Consider the following 27,358-nt stretch of genomic DNA (forward strand, 5'->3'; position numbering starts at 1 on the left):
AAAATGTTGCGTCATTAAACAACTATTGCTATCGTTTTAATATCATTCAGCGTTTATGAAGTTGTCTAAAATACAGAAGTGATTTAAATAGCACCTGGTAATCTGTGACCACTTCACATTCAGGGTAGAGAAAAAGCAACTGCTTAAAACAGTTGACCCGCTCAAGGATGGTCATGGTGGAGAGCTGGGGAGAGCCAGGAGGTCCTGAGGTGTAGCATGAGAGCCGGTCCATCAGGAACCTTCGCAGCTGGAGACGCACAGCATCCCACGCCTCTTGGATCTCAAATGGAATACGAAAATGTCAAAAATATTTAAGTAATTACTACCTCGGGTGGCGTACGAATGAAATTCATTAACCCAACACTGAAACAGTGAACTGAATGAGAAATAGTGCATTACCTCTATTGCAGAGTCATCTTTGATCGTGTGTATGGAGTGGACAGAGGAGCCAGGCAGATGAGGATGAAGAGAGGAAGAAGAGGATGGGCAAGGAAAATAGACTCCACACTGGGCAGAAAGATTCAGCAGGAGCTGAAGTGTCACTTCTTCTTTCCCCTCTTCCTCTGATTTAAGGTACTGTTGCTGAACACAAGATGAATGAAGAGACATGATGAACTGGAGAGAAGTTGATCTGACATAACAAAATATAACAAAAACTGCACAAATTTGATTTTCAGATGTGAAGGATTTTTCAATCTGTATTTACTTTTCATAAATTTACCCACTCAACAGGCCTAACTGGCTTGGTGAGATGCTTTGTTTTGTCATAAAATCCTGAAGTTTATATAGAATAAAATGTAGCCAGTTAAATTTTATTTAAATCCTAAATTAGTACATATAAAGTATCATTTACATGGTTCTATGCCACATTTTCTTTCATAGCAAAGAGCAAAAATGGCTTTTTAGATTGAAGACATTGCTGACCTTTGATCTAATACATTACCAGAGCTCTGAAGAAGTCTAAAATGTCCGTGGAAAGAGGCTTCAGGGAGTTTTGTGCTTTCATGTTGAACCACTGCAAGACCTCTGTGGGACTGGGTGGACGATCCCCTGTTCTTAAATCTCCCATCTTGGCCTGGAGCTCCTTCAGATGCTGCTCTATGCTGAATGAAAGAAAGATGAATCATTAGACAACTCATAAAGGAATAAAACTCTTTAAAAGAAAGGTGTTTTCAAGATATTGCATGTGAAATTGCACTTATTGAGCAAGTGTTTAATTCTGACAGCGTCAAAAAAAATTTTAAGGTTTTGTTGGCTCTAGTGGCCTTTATTTGAAAGTAGTCAGACAGAAAAGAGGGCTATGAGAGAGGGGGAAGACATGCGGCAAATGTCACCTGGCCGGGAATCGAACCTGTGACCACTGCCACAAGGATTATGGTCTCAATATGTGGGTCGTGCTTCACCCTGCGCCACCACAGCACCCCAACAGCATCAAACTCAATGAAATAGGCTACACAGATCTGCTAAAAGATCAACATTATGTCACATAATATAATGTATTTCATTGGATTTTTATATGATATACCAACAGAAAGTAATGAAATATTGGGAAGTGGAAAGAAAAAAAAGAAATATGAAGCATGCGTCATGCCAGTTTAGCTCCCTAAGTCAGTCTTGCAAGTAATTGAAGATATGTCTCTACATCCCTTCCACATAGACAATTAACCATACTTTCTTGGCAAAGTAGCAAAATCTCAATCATTCTGGTGGTAAGAGAAGACAAGTGGCAAAGTTCATCGGGCCAGGATTTGTGACGGCGACATCGAGGATTGAGGCCTCTGTACATGGGTTGCACGCTCTGCTCGTGCACCACCGCAGCGCCACACGTTTCTTCAGAGCAACTTTGACCAACTTCCCTGTCCCTTCTACAGAAAAGTATCCTCAAATGTTGATGCTGCTACCACCTTGTTTTTCTGTATGTTCAGGGAACGTTATGTTTGGGTGTAAGGAAAGGGTTAGTTTTGACCAAATATATAATTTTGCACGTAAGCCAAGAAAGGTACTGGTTTTAGGTGAACAGAGGTCATTTTTCCACAATTGCTTTGTCCACAACAAAGGTTTCATGTTTTTTCTTTAACCTTGACTGTCTGCTTGCCCGCTTCCAAGAAAATTGGATTTCTAGAGTGCATGGCAAGTAGTCCGCTCGACAGATTCTCCCACCTGAGCTGTTGGTCTTTCCAGCTCCTCCAGAGTCACCATGGGCCTTTTGGCTGATTCTACATTTTATTAAGTATTTCTCTCTGTCCTGCCCATTATGAACCATGTGGGTTTGTCTGTCACATGAAAAACCTGACAAAATGTGAAAAGATTCAATGGGTATGGTTATTTTGCAAAGCGCTGTAACTGAGATTATGACAATAGCCTGGGTAAAACTGTTCCTGTATCCAATAGTTCCCATCTAGACTTCCAGTCTAGTAGTTCCAGTCTAGACTTCTAGAGTCTTTCAGCATTGTGCGACTGTGGGAAAAATTGTCTCTCCAAGGTAGCATCCTGATTTTCAAGTGCAACCCAATCAAATTAAGAAAGCAGTACTTTAGCACGAATGCACAAAAACAAAACCAAACAAAAGTCAAATAGAAACACAGATATTGACGTACACACAGCATCATATTCATCCCCCCACCCCCTGCCTCTCATTCAGTGTCTGTACTGTGTGAAGACAGATATAGACACATCAGCAGTAATGAACACAGACACCACTATATCAGTGTGTGAGTGCGCGCTAAGCATCTGGAGTGAAGTGGCATTACAGGCATCGGCAGGCATCAGACATACACACTTTTTGCTTTCTCATGTCTTCCCTCAGCTCACACAGACACCCGCACACACATATACAAACACCATTCTTTTGATGTTAACAGACTGCACCAGCTATTTGGTTTCCCCTTTATATGACAGATTAGAAATGACAACTTTGGGCTCCACATGTTTAGTCATTTCCATGCAAATCAATGCTTATATATTTGGAACCAAGACAGTGTCATAATGTCGGTATACCTGCATAATTAAACAATGTTTTAGGGTGAGGGTTGCTGGGGTGTGCACACATGGCTGTGCATTGACAGGTGTAGATTTACACAAAGCTCCAAAAATGAGAGTATGTAGCAGAGCATGATACTACAGGGCTCAGATGATTCATTAGATAACACAATTGCTGATGAACTAAAACCAATAGGGAAATATAATTAGGAAAATCAACAAAAGGCTACTTTTTCTTTAATCAAATTGCTTCTATAAACCTACAAGCATTAGACGTGTTTTTTGTTTTTTCTGATAAAAATCATTATCTAATGATTTATACAAATCATCAGTAGAAATTAATATGTAAAAATTGCCTGCATTGAAGCACCCTGCATGCAGGTAATTTTTGTGTCAGAGTTTGTGTGACTTTATGTGTTAGTATAGATAATGTAAAGCCAAAATGCCTGTTGGTCATCAAACAGCTCATCCCCTATTGCAGGCCTATAAACTGCCTCCTGCTTGCTCCCAAGCCATGAATGGATCCAGATGTCCCGCAATAGCATCTCATTAAATAATCGTTCAATCTGACACAGTTTCATTTCAGAGGGGGAAAACGCACGGGGATAAAATGTTATAGACTGTTCCAAGTTGATATCCTCTAGACTGAACGCTGCCTAATGACATCCCTCTGTCTTGTGTTAACTACCTTCTCGTAACTCTACTTTGCTTCTTCTTCTTTTCTTGGCAGACCAGATGATGCCTCTCGTGTTATTCTCTTGTTGCCACTGAAATCACTGACACAAACTCATTTTAAGAACTGTTTTTAAAAAAAAAGTTATTTAATGTGGAATATTTTTTTGTTAAACACATCTTTAAAACATACCTTAACCTGTGCTTGTCCCCTATTTTGTCTCATGTTGGTATGCTCCTTGTACAGGAAATATATTATCCTATGTATGAAACGGAAAAGCAAAAAAAACATTTGACTCCAAAAATTCCAGGTGAATTTTTGACAATGTTTAGCAACCTCAAATTTAAACAAAGCAAAAGGATGAAGACACCTTAGCCTTTACTTGTTGTAATTAATATAAAAGAAAGTCTACTGTAGATTACTGTAACTGTTTTGTAAAGATAGAGAGAAGAAGGAGCAAAATTCATCAACTGAACCAGTTGACTAGGATTTCCAAATAGGTTCCAGTCATTTGCCATGTCCTCTGATGGAAGACTGCTTCAAATTGGATGGCTCAACAAAATGCTATATGTGTGTTTATAGTAAGTCATAAAACATAAAACATTCATTCAGGGCTCCACCCCAGGACTTTACATAGACAGCAGGTTTCAAATGGGTTCCCATCTGCAGCTCACTTTTTACCCACTCTCTGAAGTTCATTAAAAAGGAAAACAGACACAAGGCTGTTAACTTCACTCTTCCCACAAAGTTGTGTGGCAGAATTGATATCTAGGGACCTTCTTTGGTAATTGCTAAACACATTCGTTTTAATTTAATTCAGGTTATTTACAGGAAAAAATAAATTCATCTTTTATTGCTTTAGAACTGAAACTAATCCAATCCTAACTCCCCTGGCCTCTTGCCCCCCCAAAAAACTTTAATTTGACTATATTTATTCAATAGAGGAAAACCCATGTATAAAATTTTTTTATCTTTCTTTCTTTGTTTATTTTTACAGTAAAACATAAATAAAAACTATATTGGGTCAGGAAAATATTTTTCCTGACATATAATTTTCCTTTGGGATCAATAAAGATTATTTGAATTTGAAGATTCCTATTTCTTGCCCATATGAACAGCCATGGTGGTATACATTACATTAACAATTTTGAGAAGTAAAATATCAGAAAATAAAATACCAGTCAATCTGAAAATAAATAGCATGATCATACCTGTGCTCATTTTTGAGTACAAAGTCTAAAAGGTGAAAGTACTGAGTTAAATTGAAGTGCATTTAAGCTCAATTTACATTTTCTTGTGGAAACTGAGAAACTCATTAGTGAATCATCATTGATGATTTACCATATTTGAACAATATACCCATTCTGACCCACACTCCTCACCAGTAGGTGGCGATAATGCACATCAAATAGATGTTTGTCAACCACCAATCAACTCAACAGTAAGAATAAAAAAACAACAGCGACTTCCCATCAGTTTTTGACACTGAGCTGAAACAGCTTGATGCTCCCAACAGGTACAACCCCTGGCAAAAAGTATGGACTCACCAGTCTTGGATGAGCACTCATTCAGACATTTCATGCTGTAAAACAAACCCAGATCAAAAACATGATACAATATTAAGGTCGTTCCAAAGTGCAACTTGTTGGCCTTCAGGAACACTCAAAGAAATGAAGAGAAAACATTGTGGAAGTCAGTGAATGATACTTTAATTGACCAAACACAGGGAAATAAATATGGAATCACTCAATTCTGAGGAAAAAAGTATGGAATCATGAAAAACGCATAAACAAAAGACCATTCAAAATACATCACTAGTATTTAGTTGCACCACCTTTGGCTTTTATAACAGCTTTCAGTCTGTGAGGCATGGACTTGATGAGTGACAAACAGTATTCTGCATCAATTTGGTGCCAACTCTCTTTGATAGCAGTTGCCAGATCAGCTTTGCTGGTTGGACCCTTCTTGTGGACCATTTTTTTCAATCTCCACCACAGGTTTTCAATTGGGTTGAGATCTGGACTATTTGCAGGCCATGACATCGACTGAATGTGTCTTTCTTCAAGGAATGCCTTCACTGTTTTTGCCCGATGGCACGATGCATTGTCATCTTGGAAAATTATTTCATCATCACCAAACATCTGTTCAATTGAAGGGATGAGAAAACTGTCCAAAATGTCAATGTAAACTTGTGCATTGATAGAAGAATTAACCACAGTCATCTCCCCAGTGCCTTTGCCTGACATGCAGCCCCATATCATCAAGGACTGTGGAAATTTGGTTGTTTTCTTCAGGCAGGCCTCTTCATAAATCTCACTGGAACGGCACCAAACAAAGGTTCCAGCATCATCACCTTGTCCAATGCAGATTCTTGACTCATCACTGAAGACAACTTTCATCCAGTCATCCACAGTCCATGATTGCCTCTCCTTAGCCCATTGGAGTCTCGTTCTTTTATGTTTAGGTGTCAATGCTGGTTTTCGTTTAGCTTTCCTGTATTGAAATCCCATCTCCTTTAGGCGATTTCTTACGGTTCGGTCACATACATTGACTCCAACTTCCTCCCATTTATGCTTCATCTGTTTAGTTGTACTTTTTCGGTTTTCAAGACAAATGGCCTTAAGTTGTTTGTCTTGACGCTTTGATGTCTTTCTTGGTCTACCAGTACGCTTGGCTTTAACAACCAATCCATGCTGTTTGTATTTGGTCCATATCTTGGATACAGCTGACTGTGAACAGCCCACATCTTTAGCAACCATGCGTGAAGGGTTACCTTCCTCAAGGAGTTTCACAATCCTCTCTTTTGTTTCAAGGGACATTTCTCTTGTTGGAGCCATGGTTCTCACCACTCCACTTCGTCCAGCAGCCCTCCAAGGTGTCATGACTGCAGGTGTTTTGAACTGCACACTAACGGGCACATCTAATCTGGGGCAGGTGTCCATTTAGGGAACGGAAATAGACTGGGTGTGTCCTTTTTTTTCTACCTCCAATTTGAGTGATTCCACACTTTTTTCCTCAGACTTGAGTGATTCCATATTTATTTCCCTGTGCTTGGTCAATAACAGTATCATTCACTGACTCCCACAATAGTTTCTCTTCATTTCTTTGAGTGTTCCTGAAGGCCAACAAGTTGCACTTTGGAACGACCTTAATATTGTATCATGTTTTTGATCTGGGTTTGTTTTACAGCATGAAATGTCTGCATGAGTGCTCATCCAGGACTGGTGAGTCCATACTTTTTGCCAGGGGTTGTAGCTGCGAGGACGCCCGGCGTCACAGCCACTCTGCACCAAACTGACTGGTTGGAAATGGGTGCCTGGGAGCAAAGAAATGACGCTAGGTGCTCAGCTATCTTATCAAACTGCTACTATCCAGTTCCCTTATCCAGTCCACTGGCAGAAAGTGTGGGAAATGTAGCAAATGGTATGCTGAGCTATGAAATCTCAAACATCCCCAGACAGCTCCAGGACAATTGTTGAAGTAGACTCAATTGTCTTGGGAATCCTTAAAAGCTTGACAAAGAAAGTAAACCAGCCCAGTACAGGTCCATTGAAATCCAGGTCATGGATACAGTCAATCCTTGACCTTATAGTATTTTAAGTTGTTTTGCTGCCAAAAACGTACCGTTCTTTTAGACTCCTTCAACTTCTTCAGCAAACCAAGCTACAGTAGTCTATTGAATCAGCCCAGAGTCACCAGTGTTTGCTCTCCATCTGCATCCAAGCCTTGACCATTCATTACTATGTTGCAAATTCACTGTTGTTTCTTTCTTGGACCTCGCAAGCCAGGAACACCCTCACAACAGATGCATTTTTGAGATCATCTACTCCATCAAATTAGCAAAAATATGTGGTTCTTCTCATACTCTCTTAAATACTCTTGCATTTCTTTATCTATGTATGGTAACACATTAACAATGAGAAGAGAATGTTTTGCTGCTGCTTAATTTATCAATAGCAATATATCCCCTGTCAGTGCTCATATGTAATGGATGACCATTGTATTAATAAGGCAGTTTGTAGAAATTAGCTCTGATGCAAAACAGCCAAAAAACCCTAAGATATTAAATAGAATATTCAATATGACCTATACCTACTTCATGATCTCAAGCATGAGTGAAGGATAAAGGAACAGTGACTAAGAAAGATGCTCTTTAACCACCTCCTGTGCAACTGATCAAAAGCCATAGACAGAAAGAACAATGCCCTTTGGGTTTCATTCTTTTTTTCATTAAGCTTCCCAACATCTCACTATTGCCGTCTCTCACTAAAACAATGAACTCGTAATGGCTACAGGAGCATCATCCTCAGACACAATTTCAAGCTCAGTCTTTTCTCTCTTTATTTCCCATCTTTTTTCCCCTCTCCTCTAAAAACTCTTACTCACTTAATTTCCTTTTTTATACTCTCACCTTTCAATTACCCCTCCTTAGGGCCTCATGCCGTAAGTTATAAAGTCATTTTGGATGGTCTGTGTCAAGAAGTCCATCCAGTTCTCCACAATGCAGTGACCTTTTGCCCATTGGCGTGAATGCCACTGGTAGCCTAATCAACTTGCCGGGATTAGCTCCCAGCTTGATGACTTTCACCACACTGAGATGCCAGAGGAAGAAGACAGAAAGAGTAGAGGAATAGAAGAAGGTAAAAAATCAGTAGGAAACAGAACCGTCGCCCGAAATAAAACCATTCAGCTGTCTGTGTAAAGATGACAAAGGACAAAGCCTTGATGGCAAAAAAGGCAGAGTAGAACTCAACAAAAGACCAGGGGAATGAGAAAAGAGCAAGAGGAAACCAGGAGGTGATCCTTCAGGTCATTTGACAAACATGTCCATCATCTTACACACACACACTTCTAATTTCAGTGCTGAAATTAAATTTGTTTTTCAGACCAGTGCAGCAAGACAGCTGACACCACAAGTGTGTTCCCTCTCCACAATCGTCCCGTGTTGAGAAAGAAGGGGAGCAACTGGAGGTCTTTTATTAGATATGATGGCATATTTCACAGTTCCCTGACTTACAGAAACCTAATCCTGCGATTAGTCAGCGCTTTGACGTTATCTTAAGTTCCTTGTCAGAATTAATTTACTGTGGGTGGCCTGCTGTGGGGCTGTCTGTGGAGCTCCACTTCACTACACTTGCCTACACAAGTTGGGGAGTTGGAGATGAGAAGGGTCAGGAAGTTCTTTTTTTCAAATAAGCCTGTATTTCAATCAGTGCTAAAGCAACCACCTGAGAGTTGGATATCTTCCCCATCAAAGGGTCCCATTCTGTTAGGGGCTGAATGGGCTTGAATGAACAAGTTGAAAACAAATCCCGTCCTGTCCCAGCCTTTCGGCCACTTAGTGCCCTAAGCCACCCAGTCCAGCTAGTGATATCACAGAACTGATATGGCTCAACACACGTGTCAGCTCCACACTGCAAGAGCTCCAGATCAGTGTCGCTATTAACTGAAAGGGAGTTTGAATGCTATTTTAACCAAAACAGGTGTTTCATTTTTCTTGGCTTTAATTTCCCAACAGTAAAAATCGTTCACGCACAAGCAGAAGCAGAACAAGTTCAATCAATGCATCCTGATGAAGACTGGCAGGTGACCAATGAGAGATATTTGCCTTGTCAGGATGAAACTAGAAGCCTGTCTTTAGCCTCCATGGCTGCACTGACACTTCATTAAAGATCTTTTCCTGGTGGCCCACCTCGTCCAGCTCCACTCCCTCCCACCTTGCGCTGTCCCACCAGATGAGGATTAATGGATTACAAGTATTCAATTTGGAGGCACCCACTCCTTTGTCAGCCCATCTTAATCTCATTCAATTAGGCAGCAGCTCACAAGTAGATCTATGCCATCTGAGAATGGGGTAAAAGCCTAGTCACTCTGACCCCCAAACAGGTTGAAGTCCTTCTCAGGTGTTGGTGACTTGAGCTTCTCCATCTCTTGGTCAGTCGTTTACCCTCCTTCACTTCCGTAATTTATCCCAGACACTGACAAGTCAGCAAGGTAGGAGGCGAGTGAGCTACTGAAGTGAGCATGGGTGCGTGCATGTGTATATAACCGACAACCCATCTTGGTTGAGGGAAAAGAGAGACCTCAGATGATTTTATTTTTCTGGTCATGTCCCCACAAACCACCTTCCTCCTTCCCCCCCCCAAAAACGGGTTGTTCGAAGTAGTCTAGGAGGAAGTTAGTTGTAGTCTGACGGAGACACTGACCAGTGGTCCCCCACGGCGAAGGGAGGATTGCCTTATTTTTAGCCCCATTCTCCATTATCTGGATGCTTTGTTCTCATAATGGTTATCCCTCTCCCATCTGCAGGAACACAAAATAACCCTTTAATGCTTAGAAAGCAGAAAAATGGCCCGGCCTTCAGTAATAAGCCTTGAATTACCTACCCAAGGGTTTTCGTTTCAAGATGTGGAATCTTCAATTATTATGTTCCCATTTAGAAGGAGGAAGGGAAGAAAAAGAGAAAAGGGGAGGGAGATAGTAAGGGAGAGCAAAGAAGGGATGAGTCCCAGGCACTAATGGTGCCGGAGTGAGGCTTTGTTCACTTGCTACATTTAGCCTGTCCTTCATCATCTGCCCTCAGCCTCACAACGCTACAAACGATAAAAGACCTGAAATATAGATTTCTCCTTTTCCTCCAGTGTCCCCATAGCGCACTCATTACCAATCTATTTGTGCTCTTAAACTCTCCGCATCTGCCAGCAAATACAGATAACTATGCTTTTTTTTTTTTTCAATGAACATTGGCGAAAAAGATTCATGGTATAATAAATTGAACTGTAGCAATAAGAAACTTGAATATGCATAACATGTTAGAAGCACCACAGGATAAATGTCAAAGACTAATGTGGGTCTCTAGACAGAATCTTTGTCAATCATCTCAGTCATGAAAGAACTGCCCTTAAACCGATTCCTCATCCAAATTATTCGTCAGGAACAACAATGCATCCAGCATCACTTTTAATCAAATTTGGTCAAGAAGACTCTCACCAACTTTGTCCTTTAAAAAAAACATCAAGCCTTTTGGAAGCAATGATTTTTCATATAAAAATACTGATTTATAACTTGAATCCCTGAACTCTGAGTTGAAAACAACAAAAAGACTAGAGAAGTGAAGATTGAAAAAGTAAAAGTAAATCACTCAGGTGAGAAAAGCAGTTTCTCTTAACTCTTCTTCTGCTGCCATGTCTTGAATACAGGAAAACTTTTTTTGCAGTGTTGTCCAATGTAAAAAATAAGAACTGAAGTAAATGCCCTTCAGCTGAATGACCAGTGGAAAAGGCAACACAGTTCATGACTGTCAGAGGACATGATCATGAACACACTAACGCTAAAGTAAACCCTGTTAGTTTCTCTTGTTCACTAGTGATAAATTATCTGCAATTTTTGCTATATCCTTAGCTTTGAGGTGTCTTTTTGCTTTCTTCTGCTTCATTCACTGAAGATACTCTTGGCTTAAAGTTTCTCTGCATGCATCTCCCACCTGCCCTCTGTTCTTGAATTTTCTTTGACATGGTCAAAGGTGCATCAATAAATGTACATGATTAATCTGTTTGTTTAACCTTCAAGGCATTAACAGTCCTCTTTCTCTTCATCCCTTAGGTTTTTAGCACAAATTTACTTTTTATTGTTCTTTAAAAAAGGCATTGCCTTTGGAGAAAAATAGATGTTGTTGTTAATCTGTACACAACAATATATATAATCACAACTTGCTAAAATAGTGTAAGAAGTAATATACTGGAAATAAAATTACAATAAAGTTTTGTTGAAATTACTCAATAACAGAGTCTCTTAAAATTGCCATCCATAGGTAATAAAAACAGTGTGAAAGCAAGTACAGGAGTAGTCAGGGAAATAGAAAAAGAAAATAGAACCTCTAAAGAAATCAGGATAGAAATCAAAAAGGCATGAGGGCTTTTGGTCTTTCACGCTAACACTTACTTACCTGCTGGCATTGAGACTCAGTTTCTCTTCTGTGTCTTTCAGAAACTGTTCAAAGTCCACATCACTGCAAACACCTGGAATCAGAAGCTCCACAAAGGCATGGTCTTCAGGAAATTCTCCCGGCCATTCCATGATACCCTGCAAAAAAAACAACAAAAACACAGACTTAGCTTTACAACCCAACAACAAAAAACCTCCATGTTCAACAAATCAAAACGAAAAAAAAAGGATCACAGCAAGAGTCTGTACTGTTTTAACAATTTACTGAAATCAGCTGCATCATGTAGCATGCACATGTGTTAAAATATAAAGAAAATATGTATTTATTTTGGAAATCAAAGCAAATAGTAATGCTCATATTACATACAGAGTGATATATTTTAAGCATTTGCTTTATTTTATTTTACGATTATGGCATATAGCTAATAAAAAGCCAAATACATTTCTAATACAGGGAATTTAGACCATGTACTGTATAATATAATAAATGCACTCAGTACTTGGTTTGGGCTTCTTTTGTACGAGTAAATGCATCAATGCAGCATAGGTCAGTGTATGTGATAAGGAAGTCCTGGCAGCTTTAATTGTAGACTTTTCCTTGTCCACAATTTTGATTCTAGTGTCTCTCACTTTATTCTGAGGTTTAGATCGGTTTGTTGGTCAATCAAGCATTGAATGGAATTGATCATTATTATTAAATATAAGTTAAAGTATTGGCTCTATGAAGCATAAAATGTCCTACAATTTAGATGGCTGCTTTGACTTTGAACATGACGAAACACAGTGGACTAATGTCTAAATATCAATATTTATAGAATACAGTTGGTCTTGAAGCACCGACTCCAGCAACAATCTACAAAATTTTGATGTCCCTGAAGTTCTTGAACCAGCTTTGCTTCAGAATCATCTCAAAGCTGCAGTTACTCTGGCTTCTTGTGCACTTTTTCTAGCCATACTTTGTCCTGTAACTCAACTTTCCAGTACTTTGATACAACACTCTTGTTTGGTGCAGTCACTGACACCCTCCTTAGCAGACTGCTGACTGGACTACTGTCCAGTCAGCAGTCTTCCACACGATCGTGCCGACTTTAACTCAGCGATCTGTATGTATGTATAAACATAAATATATATTCTTTTTTTTATATCTCTAAAAAAGGTCATAAGTCCTTTGTTAAGATTGTTCTTATGAAATGTTCCATTTTTTTATTTAAGTTTAGGTTTTTCATTTGTTGCATGTCATAATAAAAAAAACAATATTGCTATAAAAAGCAGTTTTTGAACTGAATTACCAAAATAAATGAACTTTTTGATGACATTCTAACTTATTGAGATGCAGTTGTATTATCACAGCTGCCTGTCAAGAGAAAGACAGCTTCCACACTCCTGTGCTCTATGATAATGTGATATTTCATCAAACAAGTGTCTTATTAGATTGCAAGAATCAATTTACTTGCAACACATGAAACAAAGACAAGTTATCATCTAGAAAAGACATTTTTTGTACCCCCCCCCCCCCCCGCAAGCACCCCTCCCCGTTTTCACAGAAAATCATATGCAGTAGGAAGATCCTTGATCAAAATGCATTAGCTTGGCCTCCAAAGGTTTTTACATACTGACAATACAGAAGAAAGAAAAACAAATCAAATAAATAAACAATGAGGTGACATCCTCCTCAGTCAAGAGTTTAAATAAACAACTCATCTCCTTAGGTGTCTACCAGCAGTGAGGTCCTCCCCTCCTACCCCATGGTGCTTAATGCTCGCGCTAACAACCAATCCCATGTCGGGATTGCGCTGCTGGGTCTCATATCAACACTGTCATCAGCGCGAGTCAAGTGGAAGGTAATGGAGAGTGTCTGTGTCAATTTAGCTTTCTCACACTCCGTCTCTTGCCCCTCTCCTCGTCATCTGCTCTGATTTTAATAATCCCTGTCAAACTCCAAACAGCTCCCTGCACGCAGCCTTGCTTCCTCACTGCAGCATACAGTCGACGCCACTCTCCCTGACAGGGTAGACAGGAAGCTCAACATTCATTTAGCCTGCACAAAGGGAGGCCTGTCCAGCTGGACAAATATTATTTTCCTCTGCTGACAGCCTCACCAGTTAAGCTTGTCCTTTATTATTTTTCCCCCTCTTCTTCTCTCTTACTGCTTACCCTCGTCATCATGCTCCCTCTGTGCCACTGTCTGAGAAGGGGTCCAAATGCAGGCATGGCTGAATAGTGGGAAGAGTTTACCTCAGTGGATTTCAAATTATTTACTATTGTAATAAAGTTGCAGCGAGGTTTAATGCAGGTTATAAAGTAATATCCCAAGCGCTGACATCTAACATCTGCCCAAAAGAATGCAAAGAACATTGTGCAAGTGAAACCCTACCACGACACTTTCCACCTATCAGCTGAGAGGTCCAGCAAAACAAGCATTAGTCAGAGAAGTGACCACCTGACCCAGGGTAACTATGGGAGAGCTGGAGAAATCCACAGCTCAGGTGGGAGAATCTGCTGACAGAACAACAATCAGTCATGCAATCCAGAAATCCTGAATTTATGGAAAAATGGAAAGAAGAAAGATGTTGTTCAAAGAAAGCCAAAAGAACCTTTGTTTGTGGTTTCCCAAAAGTCATGAATGTTGAAAAAGATGCCGTGATCACGTGAGATCTCAATAAACTTTTTGTTCCACATGCCTAAGAGCCACAGGGATTATAAAACATAATCACTACAGAGATATATGATGGTGGTGGCATCATACTATGGGGATGTCTTTCAGCAAGGACATGGAATGTGGCCAGAGCTGTTGGGAGGGTGAAATATAGCTAAATACAGGGCAATCCTAGAAAACAACCATTAGAGACTGCAAAAGACTTGAGACTGGAACAGAGGTTCACCTTGCAGGAGGATAACCAACCAAAACAGTCTGAGCTACAATGGAAATATTTTCATGTATTAGAGTGGGTCTCTCAAAGTTTACACGTAAACCTAAAATTAAAGTTCACAGAATGATACACTGATTCAGTGTCTGTCTCTTCACACTGATCTGACTGAGTGAGCACGGGTAAAAAGTTTAATCCAGATGTGCAGACCTGATAAAAACATACCACAAAACACTCTGAACTTTATTTGTTTGTGGTTCTTTCAGATTTTACTTTACTTTCCATTTTCTTTTTCAGAATTTTGCAACACTGTGTCCAATTAGAATCTCAAATCCAATTAAGATACATACATTGGTGAATGTAATGTGAGAAAACATCATAATTTTGAAGGGATATGTGAAAGACATTGTTATGAACTAGCCATCCATCCATTTTCTGTACACCCTTGTCCCTAGTGGGGTCAGGAGGTGCTGGTGCCTATGTCCAGCTAACGTCCCGGGCAAGAGGCGGGGTTCACCCTGGACAGGTCGCCAGTCTGTCGCAGGGCAACACAGAGACAAACAGGACAAACAGCCATGCACATGCACAATGCACACCTAGGGAGAATTCAGAGAAACCAAATAACAAATAACAGAACCCGGAGAGAACCCAAGCATGCACAGGGAGAACATGCAAACTCCATGCAGTCGGGAATTGAACCCAGGAACCTCTTGCTGCAAGGCAACAGCTCTACCAACTGTGCCACTGTGCAGCCCGTTATGAACTAAATAAGGTTAATTTGAGTATTTCTTTGTGCTTGTGTTATCTGTCTGCAACACAATATTGATTTGTCTATAAATGCACACATTTATAGACAGTGGGTTTGACTATCCATTCTGCTGGGTCTCTACCTCCTGGTCCGCCAACATATCTTTAGTATGAGCATGTAGGATTCACATGGCAGCACACGGGGCCTCATTAGCACAGTACTTTAAATCATCCAGTCTCCACTGTCTTGTCGTTAGCTCTTTAGAAAGCAGATGTTAGATGAGCCCCTGCGTGTTTCAAAAATTTGCAACAGGGACAACTGGGCTCGGCACTGAGACGCAGACTGCCTGAGACATCAGCCTCACCACTGTTAGAACATGGGAAAGGTACGTATCCTTACAGATATGCACACACTTTTACACACACACACACACATGCCGACACACACCACTTTCCTATCTCTCTTGCTGCTGCTTGTCTACTCCAGCTAGGCTACCACACAGGCCCATTTACAGTAATGAGTTTGTCCTGAAATATTCAGCAGCAGATCCCCCAGGCTGCCGCTTTAAATCTACTTAGAACATGTCAAGTTAGAGTCAACATTATTTTAAAGTGAGTACCTAAACAGCCTCTTTTCAGGAAACATCATAAATTAAACAGGTGAATTTTCTAAGATCACAACAGTTCTGAAAATCTCAAAGCTATCCCAAGGGCAGGGGATTGCTTAAGAGGGGTGATCTCACAGATCTCAAAGCAATTATGTATTTTCCCAGTACATGGTGCCATTTTGTAGCACAATTGAGTAACTATGTTACCTTCAGTTGTTATAAAAATGCTGTATATATCAAACAAGACTTCAAACGGATTTGATGCCAATTTCATCCTGGCTTAAAGTTTAGATTTTTACGGCAAGGAAATTAAGTAGTTCATCATCTACAATTATCCTTCTGCCAGTTGTTCTATGTACAGTATGCCTGTCTATGGCTTTAAATGTGACAATTTAAATGCCATAGGAACTCATGCACCACGACCGGCTGCAGCCACCATCTTCCAAGATTAAATAGTGACAGTTTTAGAACTGGTTTTGTGTAACACCTTATCTTAAATTTAAAGTCATTTTAATACCAAAAAAAACAACAAAAAAAAAAACAATTTAGCACTTTGGACAACTCTCTACGTTCTATCTGGCTGGCGTATAGACGCCCTTTAAGGGTGGAGCTGCCCCCACTGCTCTTTTCTGTTACGTTTGGTGTCCTTCAGTTGCAAAGCACTGGGTTCACTTTCTGTTCATTAGAAGACTAGCAGATGATGCTAAATTTAGTCAGCGATCTTCTGCTCATTGTTACTTTTGTGAACAAATCTTCAACTGCATCTAGCTAACTGACAGGAAAAAAGTGGACTAAGTGTTTCACTTGTTGCAATTAAAAAAATTAAGTAAAAACAACCGTATTTCAAGATGGACTAATGCTGAATCAATTCAAGTTTTATCACCTGCTACCTGGGAAGGAGAGCAGATAGGACTCAGTTAGCTCTTAGCCTGTACAACTACAGAGGAAGTCATGACAAATTCCCAAAGGTTCCATCCATGCTCTCATTCCTCCATCAATCCATCCATCTCCACCTTGCAGGGACAGCTGGTGCCTTTTCGGTCGCTCAGTCCATCACCAAGCAACACAGAGACAAATAAGAAAAAACAACAATGCACACATGCATTCACCCTAGAAGAAATTCAGAGAGACCAGTTAACCTGACGTGGGATTCTGGCTAGACTATGTGGGGGGGCTTGAGTACCCAAAGTGAATCCTTGTATACACCAGGAGTACCGACAAGACTACATGGGAGTCCAAGACAAGTAGCCCAACGCAACTATGAAGACAAATGTGACCTTGAAGCCTAAGATGTTCCATATCAACCTAATCTAGTAGTTCAGAAGAATGGTGAGTCAATTCCCAACCTCAAGGAGGGGTGCAAGTATAGAAAATGTTGCTAACCAGGGTCCATGTGGTTTGGACATCCCACAGATGTTCAAATCATTGTTGTGCTCCTCAAACCATTTCTGAGCCATTTTTGCTTTGTGGCAGCACCCTTTCTAAAGCTGGAAAAAAAAGATGACAGGTATCTGGACATCCTTAGTGGTTCAGATACCAAATCTGGTATCTGGACCACCAGATACCAGGTTTGATTGTTGCAAATCTGGTATTTGCAACAATGTTGCAATGTTCCCAATGCAACAAACTGAGATGCTCTGAGTATAGCTTGTTTCTATTAGAACAAGCATTATCATCAGCAGCAATTTGAGCTACAATAATTGAACCACGAGCTCCTGACGTCTACTTAATGTGACTTCCCATTTCTCCAGCTCACAGCTATCTCTTCAATGGGCAAGTTTTCATAGATACTGACAACTGAAGACTTGAAACAAACAACCTAGAGAAGCTGTATTTCTGGAGATGTTTTAATGCAGGCACCAAACCCTCCCAACTTGGTACTTGTCAAATTCATTCAAAAACCTGGCACTACACAATTTCTCCTGCTTCCAATTAATCAAATCTGCTGAAAGGTAATCAGAAAAAATAAATAATCACTTCTATTCATATAATCAGTTTGCTAGTGGTCATAATGATATGCTTGACTGAAGTGCGTTTCACTTAATTCATGGGGTAAATTTAAAACACATTCTTGTATGAATTCAAGCTCTGATAACTAATGTTGCACTTAGTTTTCTTTTACATAGCTGTCACCGTTAACTGAAACTGCATGAAATACAAGAAAATAATTTTTAGTAACACAGTTTAGAACGTGAAAGCAACTACATCTGATTTCCCACATTTATTACTTCAAAAATGTGTTTCAGTCCTTCTCACAGAATCAAATATAATGTGACTCTAGAGAAATTTGAACTGACCTGGTTTTTTTTTTTATTTCTAGGAGCTGACACCGTCAAGTCTTCTGTTTCAAAATGTCTAACATCTTTAATAGATTCAATTAAAGAATGAAAAAACTAATCCAAACAACAAAATATAACTGCATAAAATCTAGCACAAGTATCGTTGATCAAATAAGCTGTTAATCATTAACACAAGTATTTTAGCTTTGAAGCTGCTCTGCTGTCTGACAAGCTTGTTGACATTCACAAGCTTGTAGAAACACAAACACACCCAGAGCTCAAGAAATTGGATTTGCCTTCCTCTTGTTTTAGATAAGGATCCATTATTTCATCATACGTCCAGAACCAGTTGTACCCATGTAAAATAAGCATTACAGGTGTATCGTGCGCTTATTTTTTTTAATAGTCAAAGATAACATTAAATAACATTAACAGCAGAAGTGTTATTAGTGTGTTTTACCTCTTCCAAACTCCTTGCAAATCCAATCCGTGCTAATCCTCTACAGCAGCGGTTCCCAACATCTGAAGTTACTTCCAGTTTATATTTGTCCGCGACAGTAATTCATAGCTGCAACAAAACTACTAAAGGAAGACATGAAATGTGTTACCCTGAAATATCATTTCGTTTCATTCCCTCGAAAACTGTGTTGCTATCACTATGAATATAAATTTTAAAAACATATTACGGTTGACAGACAGCAAACTGCGTGCATCTCTCTGGGATAAACTTGGCTGAATTATTCTGGTGAAGGTTTAGCTAACATGCACCCGTTATTCAAGCACAGCGATAATCCTGTTATTTATGGTTACTTCCGGGAACTGAAAGCGTCCGTGACAACAACCCGGAAGTAGCTTTGTGAAAACTTCCGCTGTACGGAGCGTACCAACTTGCAAGACTAAGAGGTTACTACACTAATTTATAAACTTTAAAACACGCATCTGATTGCTAAAAACTTAAATTTAGTGTAACGCTACATTATACACGTATATTACTTTATATTTATGTGACGATTAAGTAACTTAAATGGATGTTTTAGAAATAAAACGCGTTGACTCGTGAAAATCACCACCTCTATCTATATAGATTAACTGCGGCTTGGATCTTGTTTCACATTTGCGGAGTGAAACACGAGCCTGAAACATAAATATCAGGGTGTTTACATTAAGGCACAAAGTCATTGCGCATATATTTTTTTATGGCAACGTTTAATATGGTATTACAAGGAATAACAACACTGTGACTGACCACAACACCGCTGCCATTGTTGGATGTCTGTTAACTATCGGAGTTTTGGCGCGCCTGGATGTGATCGGGAGTCACCGTCTATGGCATGAAAAAGGTACCTCTATAATAGTTTGATAGTTTGCATTTACATACTCATTAATATACACGGCATGTATTTGCTTACTGGGTGAGATGTGTGTCAGAAAAATAATGCCGTATGAAAAATATGGCATGTCAGTCGATGACAACTTCATTAACAATCGCAGGTCCATAACTATCCGATCAAAGCGACACAAGATATAAACTCATAGTTAAGTGATGCAATACAACTAAACAACCAGTATTATTTCAAAGGCTGACGAGGTAAGATATTTTGAACTGTGCATGCTGATGCGGACATGCAAAATTAGAAGAAGCAAAGTTTATGTTGTGACATCAGCGTTCAAAGAGTTTAAAACAGTGTGCAAAAATCAAACTGTTAAAAGCAACCAAGTTTGGGAAGAAGTGCAGTTACCAGTTTCATTTTTTGTAAGGGACAGGAACACACATTGCTTAAGTATTTTAGTTGCTGAGGAGAATTTTTGCTCTGGGAGGTTTATTAGACAATCAGGCCTGTTAAAGTCACAATTCATTGAGAGCATGAAATGATCTGAAATGCCACTAGGATTATATTATATATATATATATTATATCAAAGGATTATATCACTTTCAGTGTGTTTCAGGTACTTTGATGCAAATTTTCTGCAGAAAAAAAGAAATGACAAGAATATTTGATCTATTCTTATATTGAACTAATTGTCATTTAACTCAAAAAAGTACATCAGAGTGCACACTGCTGGTTGCTTTTTTTTACAGACTGAAAATGGTGGAAGTATTTTACTTATGCCTTTGAGGAATTTAAAACACAATAAATTTTCAATATTTTGTCTGCCCATTTCTGATCAGAGTACTGGGCAGTAAGCAAAATTTTTCCACAGTTGAATGGTGCATCTCTGTCTGCTCCATTATGGGAAAGATAAAAATGTGCCTGCAAAATTATGCTATTTTACCACTAATTTATATTCATATACATTCTTAATTTTTGATCTGCTACATAAACTTAGACAGTCATTTTTGATTGTGAGTTACTGAAATATTGTACAGATAATACAACGAGGCCCTATACTTCACTGCATACTTGGCATTTTAGCACTTGTGGAAAAAAAAACTATGGTCCCTGGTTCGGTCCCGGGTTTCGGCACCAAACTGTCATGGAAAAAAACCTATTTCCAAGCACTGTTCAGGTAAAATCACTCAATCAGGTTTATTCATGAATTGTGCACAACTCAGAGAGCTCGTAGGACAATCAATAATGAAGCAAGTCTGAACATAAAGCTCTGCCAGGCAGAGCCAACACATGAGTTTTATACAAAAGGATAAGGGATCGAAAGCATGGGAAACAGACTGGTTCCCATGCAGCTGGGAAAAACGACGTCCAACCTTATACATGTAACCCAAATAGTTTTAATTTGGTGGGAATATACAGGAACGTAGAATAAACATATAGCAATACAACTAGCAGGTGTAACCTTATTGTAATTTTTCCACATCACCCTCTACGATCAGAGTATTAAACTGCAACTGAGGATCTTTAACTCTGTTTGTTTTAAATAGGGAAACAAAGCATAGAAACTTCCCTTTCATTGGGATTTGCTTTTTTTTTTCCAAACAGGTCAACGGTTGCACAGATCACAAATTGTGCTGTAAAGAACGTGTGTTTAGTGGATAATCAAATTTCAAAATCTTCGTTAGGAATTTTGAAATGGATAATTTAAAGGAACTCTTCTACAGCATACCAAAGCCCACATTTGATGGAAACCACACATATATGTATGTTATAATGAAAAACAGAAAAGGAACTTCTCAGATGAATTCAACTGGCAACAGGAAGGATTACAATATTACGCTGGAGTTGGATAACATAATCTGCTTTAACAGCTTAAACAAGTTGAGTCGACTGAAAACCCAGCTGTGCAAAATGCCAAATGTTCTGCCAAGTTGTCAAAGAAGCTATAATCAGATTATTTGGATCTAAAGTGCCTGTCTGTTCAGGAAGAAGATCCATTTCAGATGTATACAAAATTTTCTAAGTGATCAACATGATCCTCTAATATCTTCATATCTTTAATTTTAAAGGGATTTCCCAGTAGAAAAAATGTTTTTTGTTATTCACTAAATCCTTATAGGGTTGCCTACCTCCATGGGGCGAGAGGCAGATAACATCCTGGACACACACACCCACCCCTAAGGAGAATTTAGAGAGACCAATCAACCTGACAGTTATAGTTTTGGACTGTGGGAAGAAGCCAGAGTACCCGGAGAGAACCCATGAATGCAAAGGGAGAACATGCAAACGCCATGCAGAAAGATTCGAACCCAGGACCTTCTTGATGCAAGAGTGCAACACTGCTACCAGTTTGCTCACACTCCCAGTAAAGGACAATTTAGACTGCTATATTTAACTGCAAGAAGAAGCCGTAGAGAACCTACCCAAGGAGAACATTCAAGCACCGCTAACAGTTGCAGCTTCCAACTTGTACCGCAGGAGGAATAACTTTTGAAACACCAAAGCTCCAACCTTCTTGTATAATTCTTACAAAAATGTGGAATCATTATCTCTACTTAGTCCGGGCTGTATAGCTTATTTACCTTTCTGCTTTGTGTAACAATGAACCAGTTAGCTCTTTATTCTAAGTGTTACAGCATGATATTGTTCAGAGACTTAAGTGACTGGCCTGCCTGCCTGCCTGTACATTTACATACACTTTAACCTTATTTTCTGCTGGTTTCCTTTTCAGGATGGAGAGCTGCACACATGTTTTCCAGATCTCTGGGATCAAAGCGCAGGATAAAAAGAGAGTTTTGATTAAGGGCATTTATCAGCTCGGTGGAAAATACATTGGTGGCTCAGTAAGTTGACATTCTTAAAGTTATGTTGCATTTTTAATACAACAATTAACCGTTTTTTTCTGCCATGACCTCTACTGCTAACAGCTGCTTAGTTTTACCAGTAACCTTCAAGCCCAAAGGAATCACTACAGATATAGCACACTATAGACGGCCTTATTGCTCTTAGCTGGCAAAAATGCTTAAATACATTTTAAGCTAATTTTCACTATCAAAAATGTAAGTCATATTTGCAAATTAATCATTTTTTATGTATGTTTGGATTATGTGGATTATGCATTTCATCCATTGATTTTGATTCCAAACAATTGCAAAAAATATGCAATTGACAAAACGGATTCCATTTTGCAAGCTTATTCTTTTACTTTTGTACCATACCAACGCTACCTTTAAAATATAGAGGATAATGGGTTTTTTTTTTTTGTCTTTGTACCTTTATTATTTTTAAGGTTATGGATTTTACTGCATGTCATACTTCACACTCCTAGGGGCTTAGATAAATCACTCATGATTTGGCATGTTTTCCAAGCCGACTGTTCGATTTAAAATTTGCATCACCCATATAGATACAACTCACATAAATTATTTGTTAAAATTATTGGTATCATTAAGTACAAGTTTAATGTATTGTACTTATGGGATCGACAAAATTTCAAATTTTACTATTTGTCAGCAAACAGATGACATTTTCTTTTACTGAACATGTAAACAATGTGTTCACACCTATCTACACACACACATGATAAAGAAATGCAAAACCACACAAAATAAATTATGCAACATTTAATCCCTTATTAATTGATTTAGTTTATATACCTGTGAATTATCCTTAATCCCCCTCCTTAAGTACTTGTCAACAGTAATAATATTAACTACAAAATCTGACTTATCAAGAAAAAGCATCTGCACAGCAAAAACATTTACTACATTTTAGGCATCATCTTTTGAGTATTTCCAGAAAACTAATCATTTTCTGTTCTGAACTCAGTTGGAGATTTTTGGCACTTCACAAAATCTGTCAATATCAAGCTGCTAAAACAAACAATTATGTTCTCTATAACCCATAAGTGCTATGTTTTTGTACCTTTGTAGTTATTCTCTCAGACTTCTAAGCTGAAATAAGGTGAAACAAGCTACCAGTAGATATTATGAGGTGCTGTATATTCAAATACCTGTGTGACCGTACATAGCACTTTAATGCTTCTTTATATTTCGTAATGAATATATTTAATGTGTTCTTTTGAGCTAGAAATCTGGTTTCTTTACCTATCAGTTAATCCCCTTTATTTGAACCTTTGCATGTATATTTCACAGGTATACAAGCACTGTACCACTCACCTCATAACCCCCCAGGTTTTGCCCAGTGAGAAGTTTTTGGCAGCTTGTGCGGCAGGTCAGTCATTGAGATTATTGTTGAATATTTGCTGATCTCTTAAAATATATTGTTTTCTTTTTGTTTTTACCTTAATTTTACATAGCTGGTCTATTGTTATACTTTCTATTCTTGACTGTCATATTTGTTTATTTCACATCCAATTTTAAGTGGTGTTGCTTTTGCCTCCCAGGGAAGTGGGTCGTGACTCCTAACTATGTGTTGGAAAGCATGAAGAATGGCTCGTGGTTGCCCGAGGGACCCTATGAAGTGGCCATTTTCACCAGCCCCTCAGCTGCCTTTTACCCCGTCAGACAGTGGAGGGAAAAGGTAGCCAAAGGTAGAATAACTGGTGCTTTTCAGGGCTGGAAAGTTCTTCTCATGGTCCAAGAGCCCAACAGAAGAGCCATGTTCAAACGGTGAGATTCCACCTTGATATAAGAGTGTATAAAAAACACTCATGTATGAATGATGTTTAATCTTTTTTCTCATCCAGGCTGCTGAAAGCTGGAAGAGCAGAAGTGTACAACTCTCCGCCACCTATGTACACTCCCATCACTCATGTCATGGCGAAACCTGTGACGGAGAAAACAAAATCTCTTAACTCACCTTGTTACCCTGTGAGCCACATAGTGCAACACCTCTTCGGGGTACGTTAGTGTTAAGTTTTTGCTAAACATATGACCCCAGCAGCTGATGTACAGTACTTACAACCCTTTTACTTTTCTAGATATTTTAATGTTACAGCCCCAAACCTCTCTGTGTTTTATTGGGATTTTACAGGCTTGACTAAGATAACAATGTATAGTAGTGAAGTGAAAGGAAAAATATACAGGTTCTGTTCTCTAAAGTCATTGGAGGTTTTTTTTAAAGACCATTAGCTAACAAAAAAGAATCCTAAAAAAACCCACCCACGCACACCAGTCAGATCAGGAGTAAAGTTGTAGAGTTTAACAGGGTTAGTTTATGAAAGCAACTGTCGAGCTAAACTGGCAGGCTGGGCAAGGACAATGTTTTTCAGAGAAGCAACTAAGAAGCCTTAGTGACTCTGGAGGAGCTGTACTTCACAAATCTGGTTTTCTAATAAGAGTGGCAAGATTGTTAAATTGTTAAAAGAAAACCAATAGAAGTTCTTGAGGTTTTTCTTACATGCCAGGTGACACAGCACTCATTCAAGAAGATGCCGGTGGTTCAGCCAGGGGTGGAAATTAGCCACTGGCCAAATGCGGGTAAAATTATGAAGTGGCGTGTAAATTGGAGCAACGCATCCGCCACTATGGCGGGTTTACAATTTGAGCAGAAAAAAAAATAGCTGCATTCAGTTTCAACTTCTGTCTAGGGTAAGAGTGGCTGACTGGACTACAAACTGATGCACATACTGTATGTGGGACGGACCTAGGCTGTTATAATTTAACAAAAAAATATATATCAAATCTAATTTTTATTGACCGCGGATCCCATTGATTGATTTCATTGAGGGCATTGGGCTTATCCAATGAAATCCCTCAGTTCTCCTTGGCCCGCCCCTCTCCACCGAGGTTATAAATAGCGCCATTCCAGCTAACGGAGTCCGAGAAAAGTGAGCGGATACGAGACGGGATGGGTCAGGAAAACTACAACAACTAAGTGCACAAGTTCATTCAGAAAAATGTGTCAAACTAACTAATATGTTAATTACCACACAGTAACGTTACGAAGGTACTACTACCGTAAAGGCGGGGAGGGAGAGAAACTAACGTGGGAGGGGAGTAATGGGGGATATAAAATACAGTAGTTTCCTGGAAAAAATGGGAGACTTGACAGGTATGGGGATATTATTTGCTTGTACTGGTGAGATTTGTATTTGAAAGAAAAAAAAACAGTGGCTGGTGAAATGTCTGATTGGCTCCACCAGCCACAGTAACTGGTGGAGAAAGTTTTAAATTTCCACCCCTGGGTTCAGCCCATGGAGCAGCTTTCAAGCTCGCCTCGTAGTCGTGCAGCACGCTGGTTTTATTTTTATTTTATTTTATTTTCTGTTGCCTTTCTTGTTTGACAGAGCAATCGCCTGGATATGGATTTTAACAAAATGGATGATCTTCCGTCTGAGACAAAAGCCAGTTGTCTTGAAGGCTTCTCTAATTTGGAGGCAGAACTCAGGAATTTTGCTGTCAAAAAAGAGGTGTGTTTATTATTGCAGCTCCTAACAGAAATGCACTGAAGCGCAAAGTTTAAACAGGATTTAAAAACAACTTTGTTGGTCTACATTTTACTCGCTTAATTGACCTTGTTTGCCAGTTTGGTTCTGAGCATTTTAAGGTGTTTTCTCTTTGCAGGGCCGGCCCAGACTGTGCTTCCTTGAGTTTCTAGGTTACAGTGACCCTCATCGTCCCTTCACACAGGTAGGTGTGCATACATATCAACCCCCAGCCACAATCACTGCTATACATTCATCTGCAGGATAACTCTGTGTTTCATCAAGCAGATCAGGTCATTCAATTTCCTTTATGTCATACATTTCAATGGAAAGTGACATCAAGCGCAAGGGCGCATCAAAACCAGGTCACTGATTTAACCACCTCTCTCCACTGATCTGAGAGCTGTGATTGGCAGACCTATTAACAATACTCTCCACCGTCCTGTCCATACTTTACCCAAGTGGATGTCTGTCAGATTGCTATTAGAACTACTCTTGTATTTCCATTCAGGACGTTCTGAGTCCATATGCTATTTGCCAATAAGCGATGGTCAAAAATGACCCTCAGGAACTTCTGATGCCAACTCACGACTTATTTCGATTACCCTCCTGCCCTCTCGCTTCTCTTCTTTCTGCCATCTGTCTCTTTGAGTGCCATGTTTTTTCCTCCCTTCTTTCCATATACTTCTTCCATTTCACCATTGTTCTGTTATTCCTCCAGGCAATTGTAGCAGATTTAAGCAACGTCAGTAGTATGATAGAGTGCGGCCTACTCAGCGAGGCCTTGGATTCAATCAGAAATGCCGTGTTTCCAGGCGTGTTGCCACCAGCGACATACCTGATCTCCCTCATAGAGTACGCACAGCAGGTAGGACTGGAGATACCTGACTGCACAAATTCCCACCTGTGGCTTTGTGAGACTAAAGGGTTGTACAAATAGATCACTGGTTGCACCACATGTTTAAAAGTTGATGGATTGTATGTTGATAGATGACTTAGAGTAGAATTGTTTTGTGTGTTTTTGATCTACCACACAATGCTCAAGTAAAAACATGTATGATAGAAAAGCCTTATAGTGACACGTTATCTGTTGAAAAGAGTAACCTGATTAATTTTCCAGTGATCAACAGATAATATTGCAGATTTGGTTTATTTTGACACAGGATCTCTTTGTCCAAATACTCAAAGCAATTAAAACTCATTTTTTGTGTTTACGTTGCAAAGGGTAACGCCACGTCCCTCTTTCTGAGAGATTTCCATCAGGTTATGGTAAACCTGCTCATTACAAATCCTCCATGGCTGGCTCAAAATTCAGTGAAAAAATACTATGCCCAAGTGCTGCAGTGTCCTCAGTGCAAGATGGGCTTATGGCCTCTTTTAGAGACTGCAATCAGGTAAGCCTGAAGTCAGTGCGATTGCTTGCAAAATATGTCTTTCCCTTTCTTAAAGACAATGATATTTATATTTTACTTTGTTGGACATCAAACAGCCTCACCACTTGTGCAAAGTTAATATAACATGATTTTACATTTTCATGTGT

General features: G+C 39.3%; 2 protein-coding genes across 6 annotated transcripts in view; one reads left to right on the forward strand and one right to left on the reverse strand.

Annotated features, from left to right (window-relative positions):
* Nucleotides 1-19,006, reverse strand: part of kiaa0825 (KIAA0825 ortholog) — a 134,609-nt gene extending 115,603 nt beyond the window's left edge. For all 3 annotated transcript variants that reach the window (XM_028033953.1, XM_028033952.1, XM_028033954.1), the window contains exons 1-5: nucleotides 18,558-19,006; nucleotides 11,598-11,734; nucleotides 944-1,103; nucleotides 400-582; nucleotides 95-280 (exon numbers count right to left, since the gene is read on the reverse strand). In XM_028033953.1, the coding sequence (XP_027889754.1) occupies nucleotides 95-280; nucleotides 400-582; nucleotides 944-1,103; nucleotides 11,598-11,728 (660 nt within the window). In that variant the 5' untranslated portion in view covers nucleotides 11,729-11,734; nucleotides 18,558-19,006. The remainder of the gene's footprint in view (nucleotides 1-94; nucleotides 281-399; nucleotides 583-943; nucleotides 1,104-11,597; nucleotides 11,735-18,557) is intronic.
* Nucleotides 19,007-19,217: 211 nt separating this feature from the next.
* The window catches only part of slf1 (SMC5/6 complex localization factor 1), a 38,739-nt gene continuing 30,598 nt past the window's right edge, over nucleotides 19,218-27,358 (forward strand). For 2 of the 3 annotated variants that reach the window (XR_003597591.1, XR_003597592.1), the window contains exons 1-9: nucleotides 19,218-19,437; nucleotides 22,162-22,273; nucleotides 23,585-23,663; nucleotides 23,836-24,061; nucleotides 24,139-24,292; nucleotides 25,681-25,803; nucleotides 25,958-26,023; nucleotides 26,540-26,686; nucleotides 27,043-27,212. Coding sequence is in view for 1 of the 3 variants with exons in the window: in XM_028033959.1 (XP_027889760.1) it covers nucleotides 22,163-22,273; nucleotides 23,585-23,663; nucleotides 23,836-24,061; nucleotides 24,139-24,292; nucleotides 25,681-25,803; nucleotides 25,958-26,023; nucleotides 26,540-26,686; nucleotides 27,043-27,212 (1,076 nt within the window). In the remaining 2 variants the exon portion in view is untranslated. The remainder of the gene's footprint in view (nucleotides 19,438-22,161; nucleotides 22,274-23,584; nucleotides 23,664-23,835; nucleotides 24,062-24,138; nucleotides 24,293-25,680; nucleotides 25,804-25,957; nucleotides 26,024-26,539; nucleotides 26,687-27,042; nucleotides 27,213-27,358) is intronic. The other variant, XM_028033959.1, reaches the window with a different exon arrangement.

This window comes from Xiphophorus couchianus, chromosome 12, assembly GCF_001444195.1.
Source record: "Xiphophorus couchianus chromosome 12, X_couchianus-1.0, whole genome shotgun sequence".
NCBI lineage: Eukaryota > Metazoa > Chordata > Actinopteri > Cyprinodontiformes > Poeciliidae > Xiphophorus > Xiphophorus couchianus.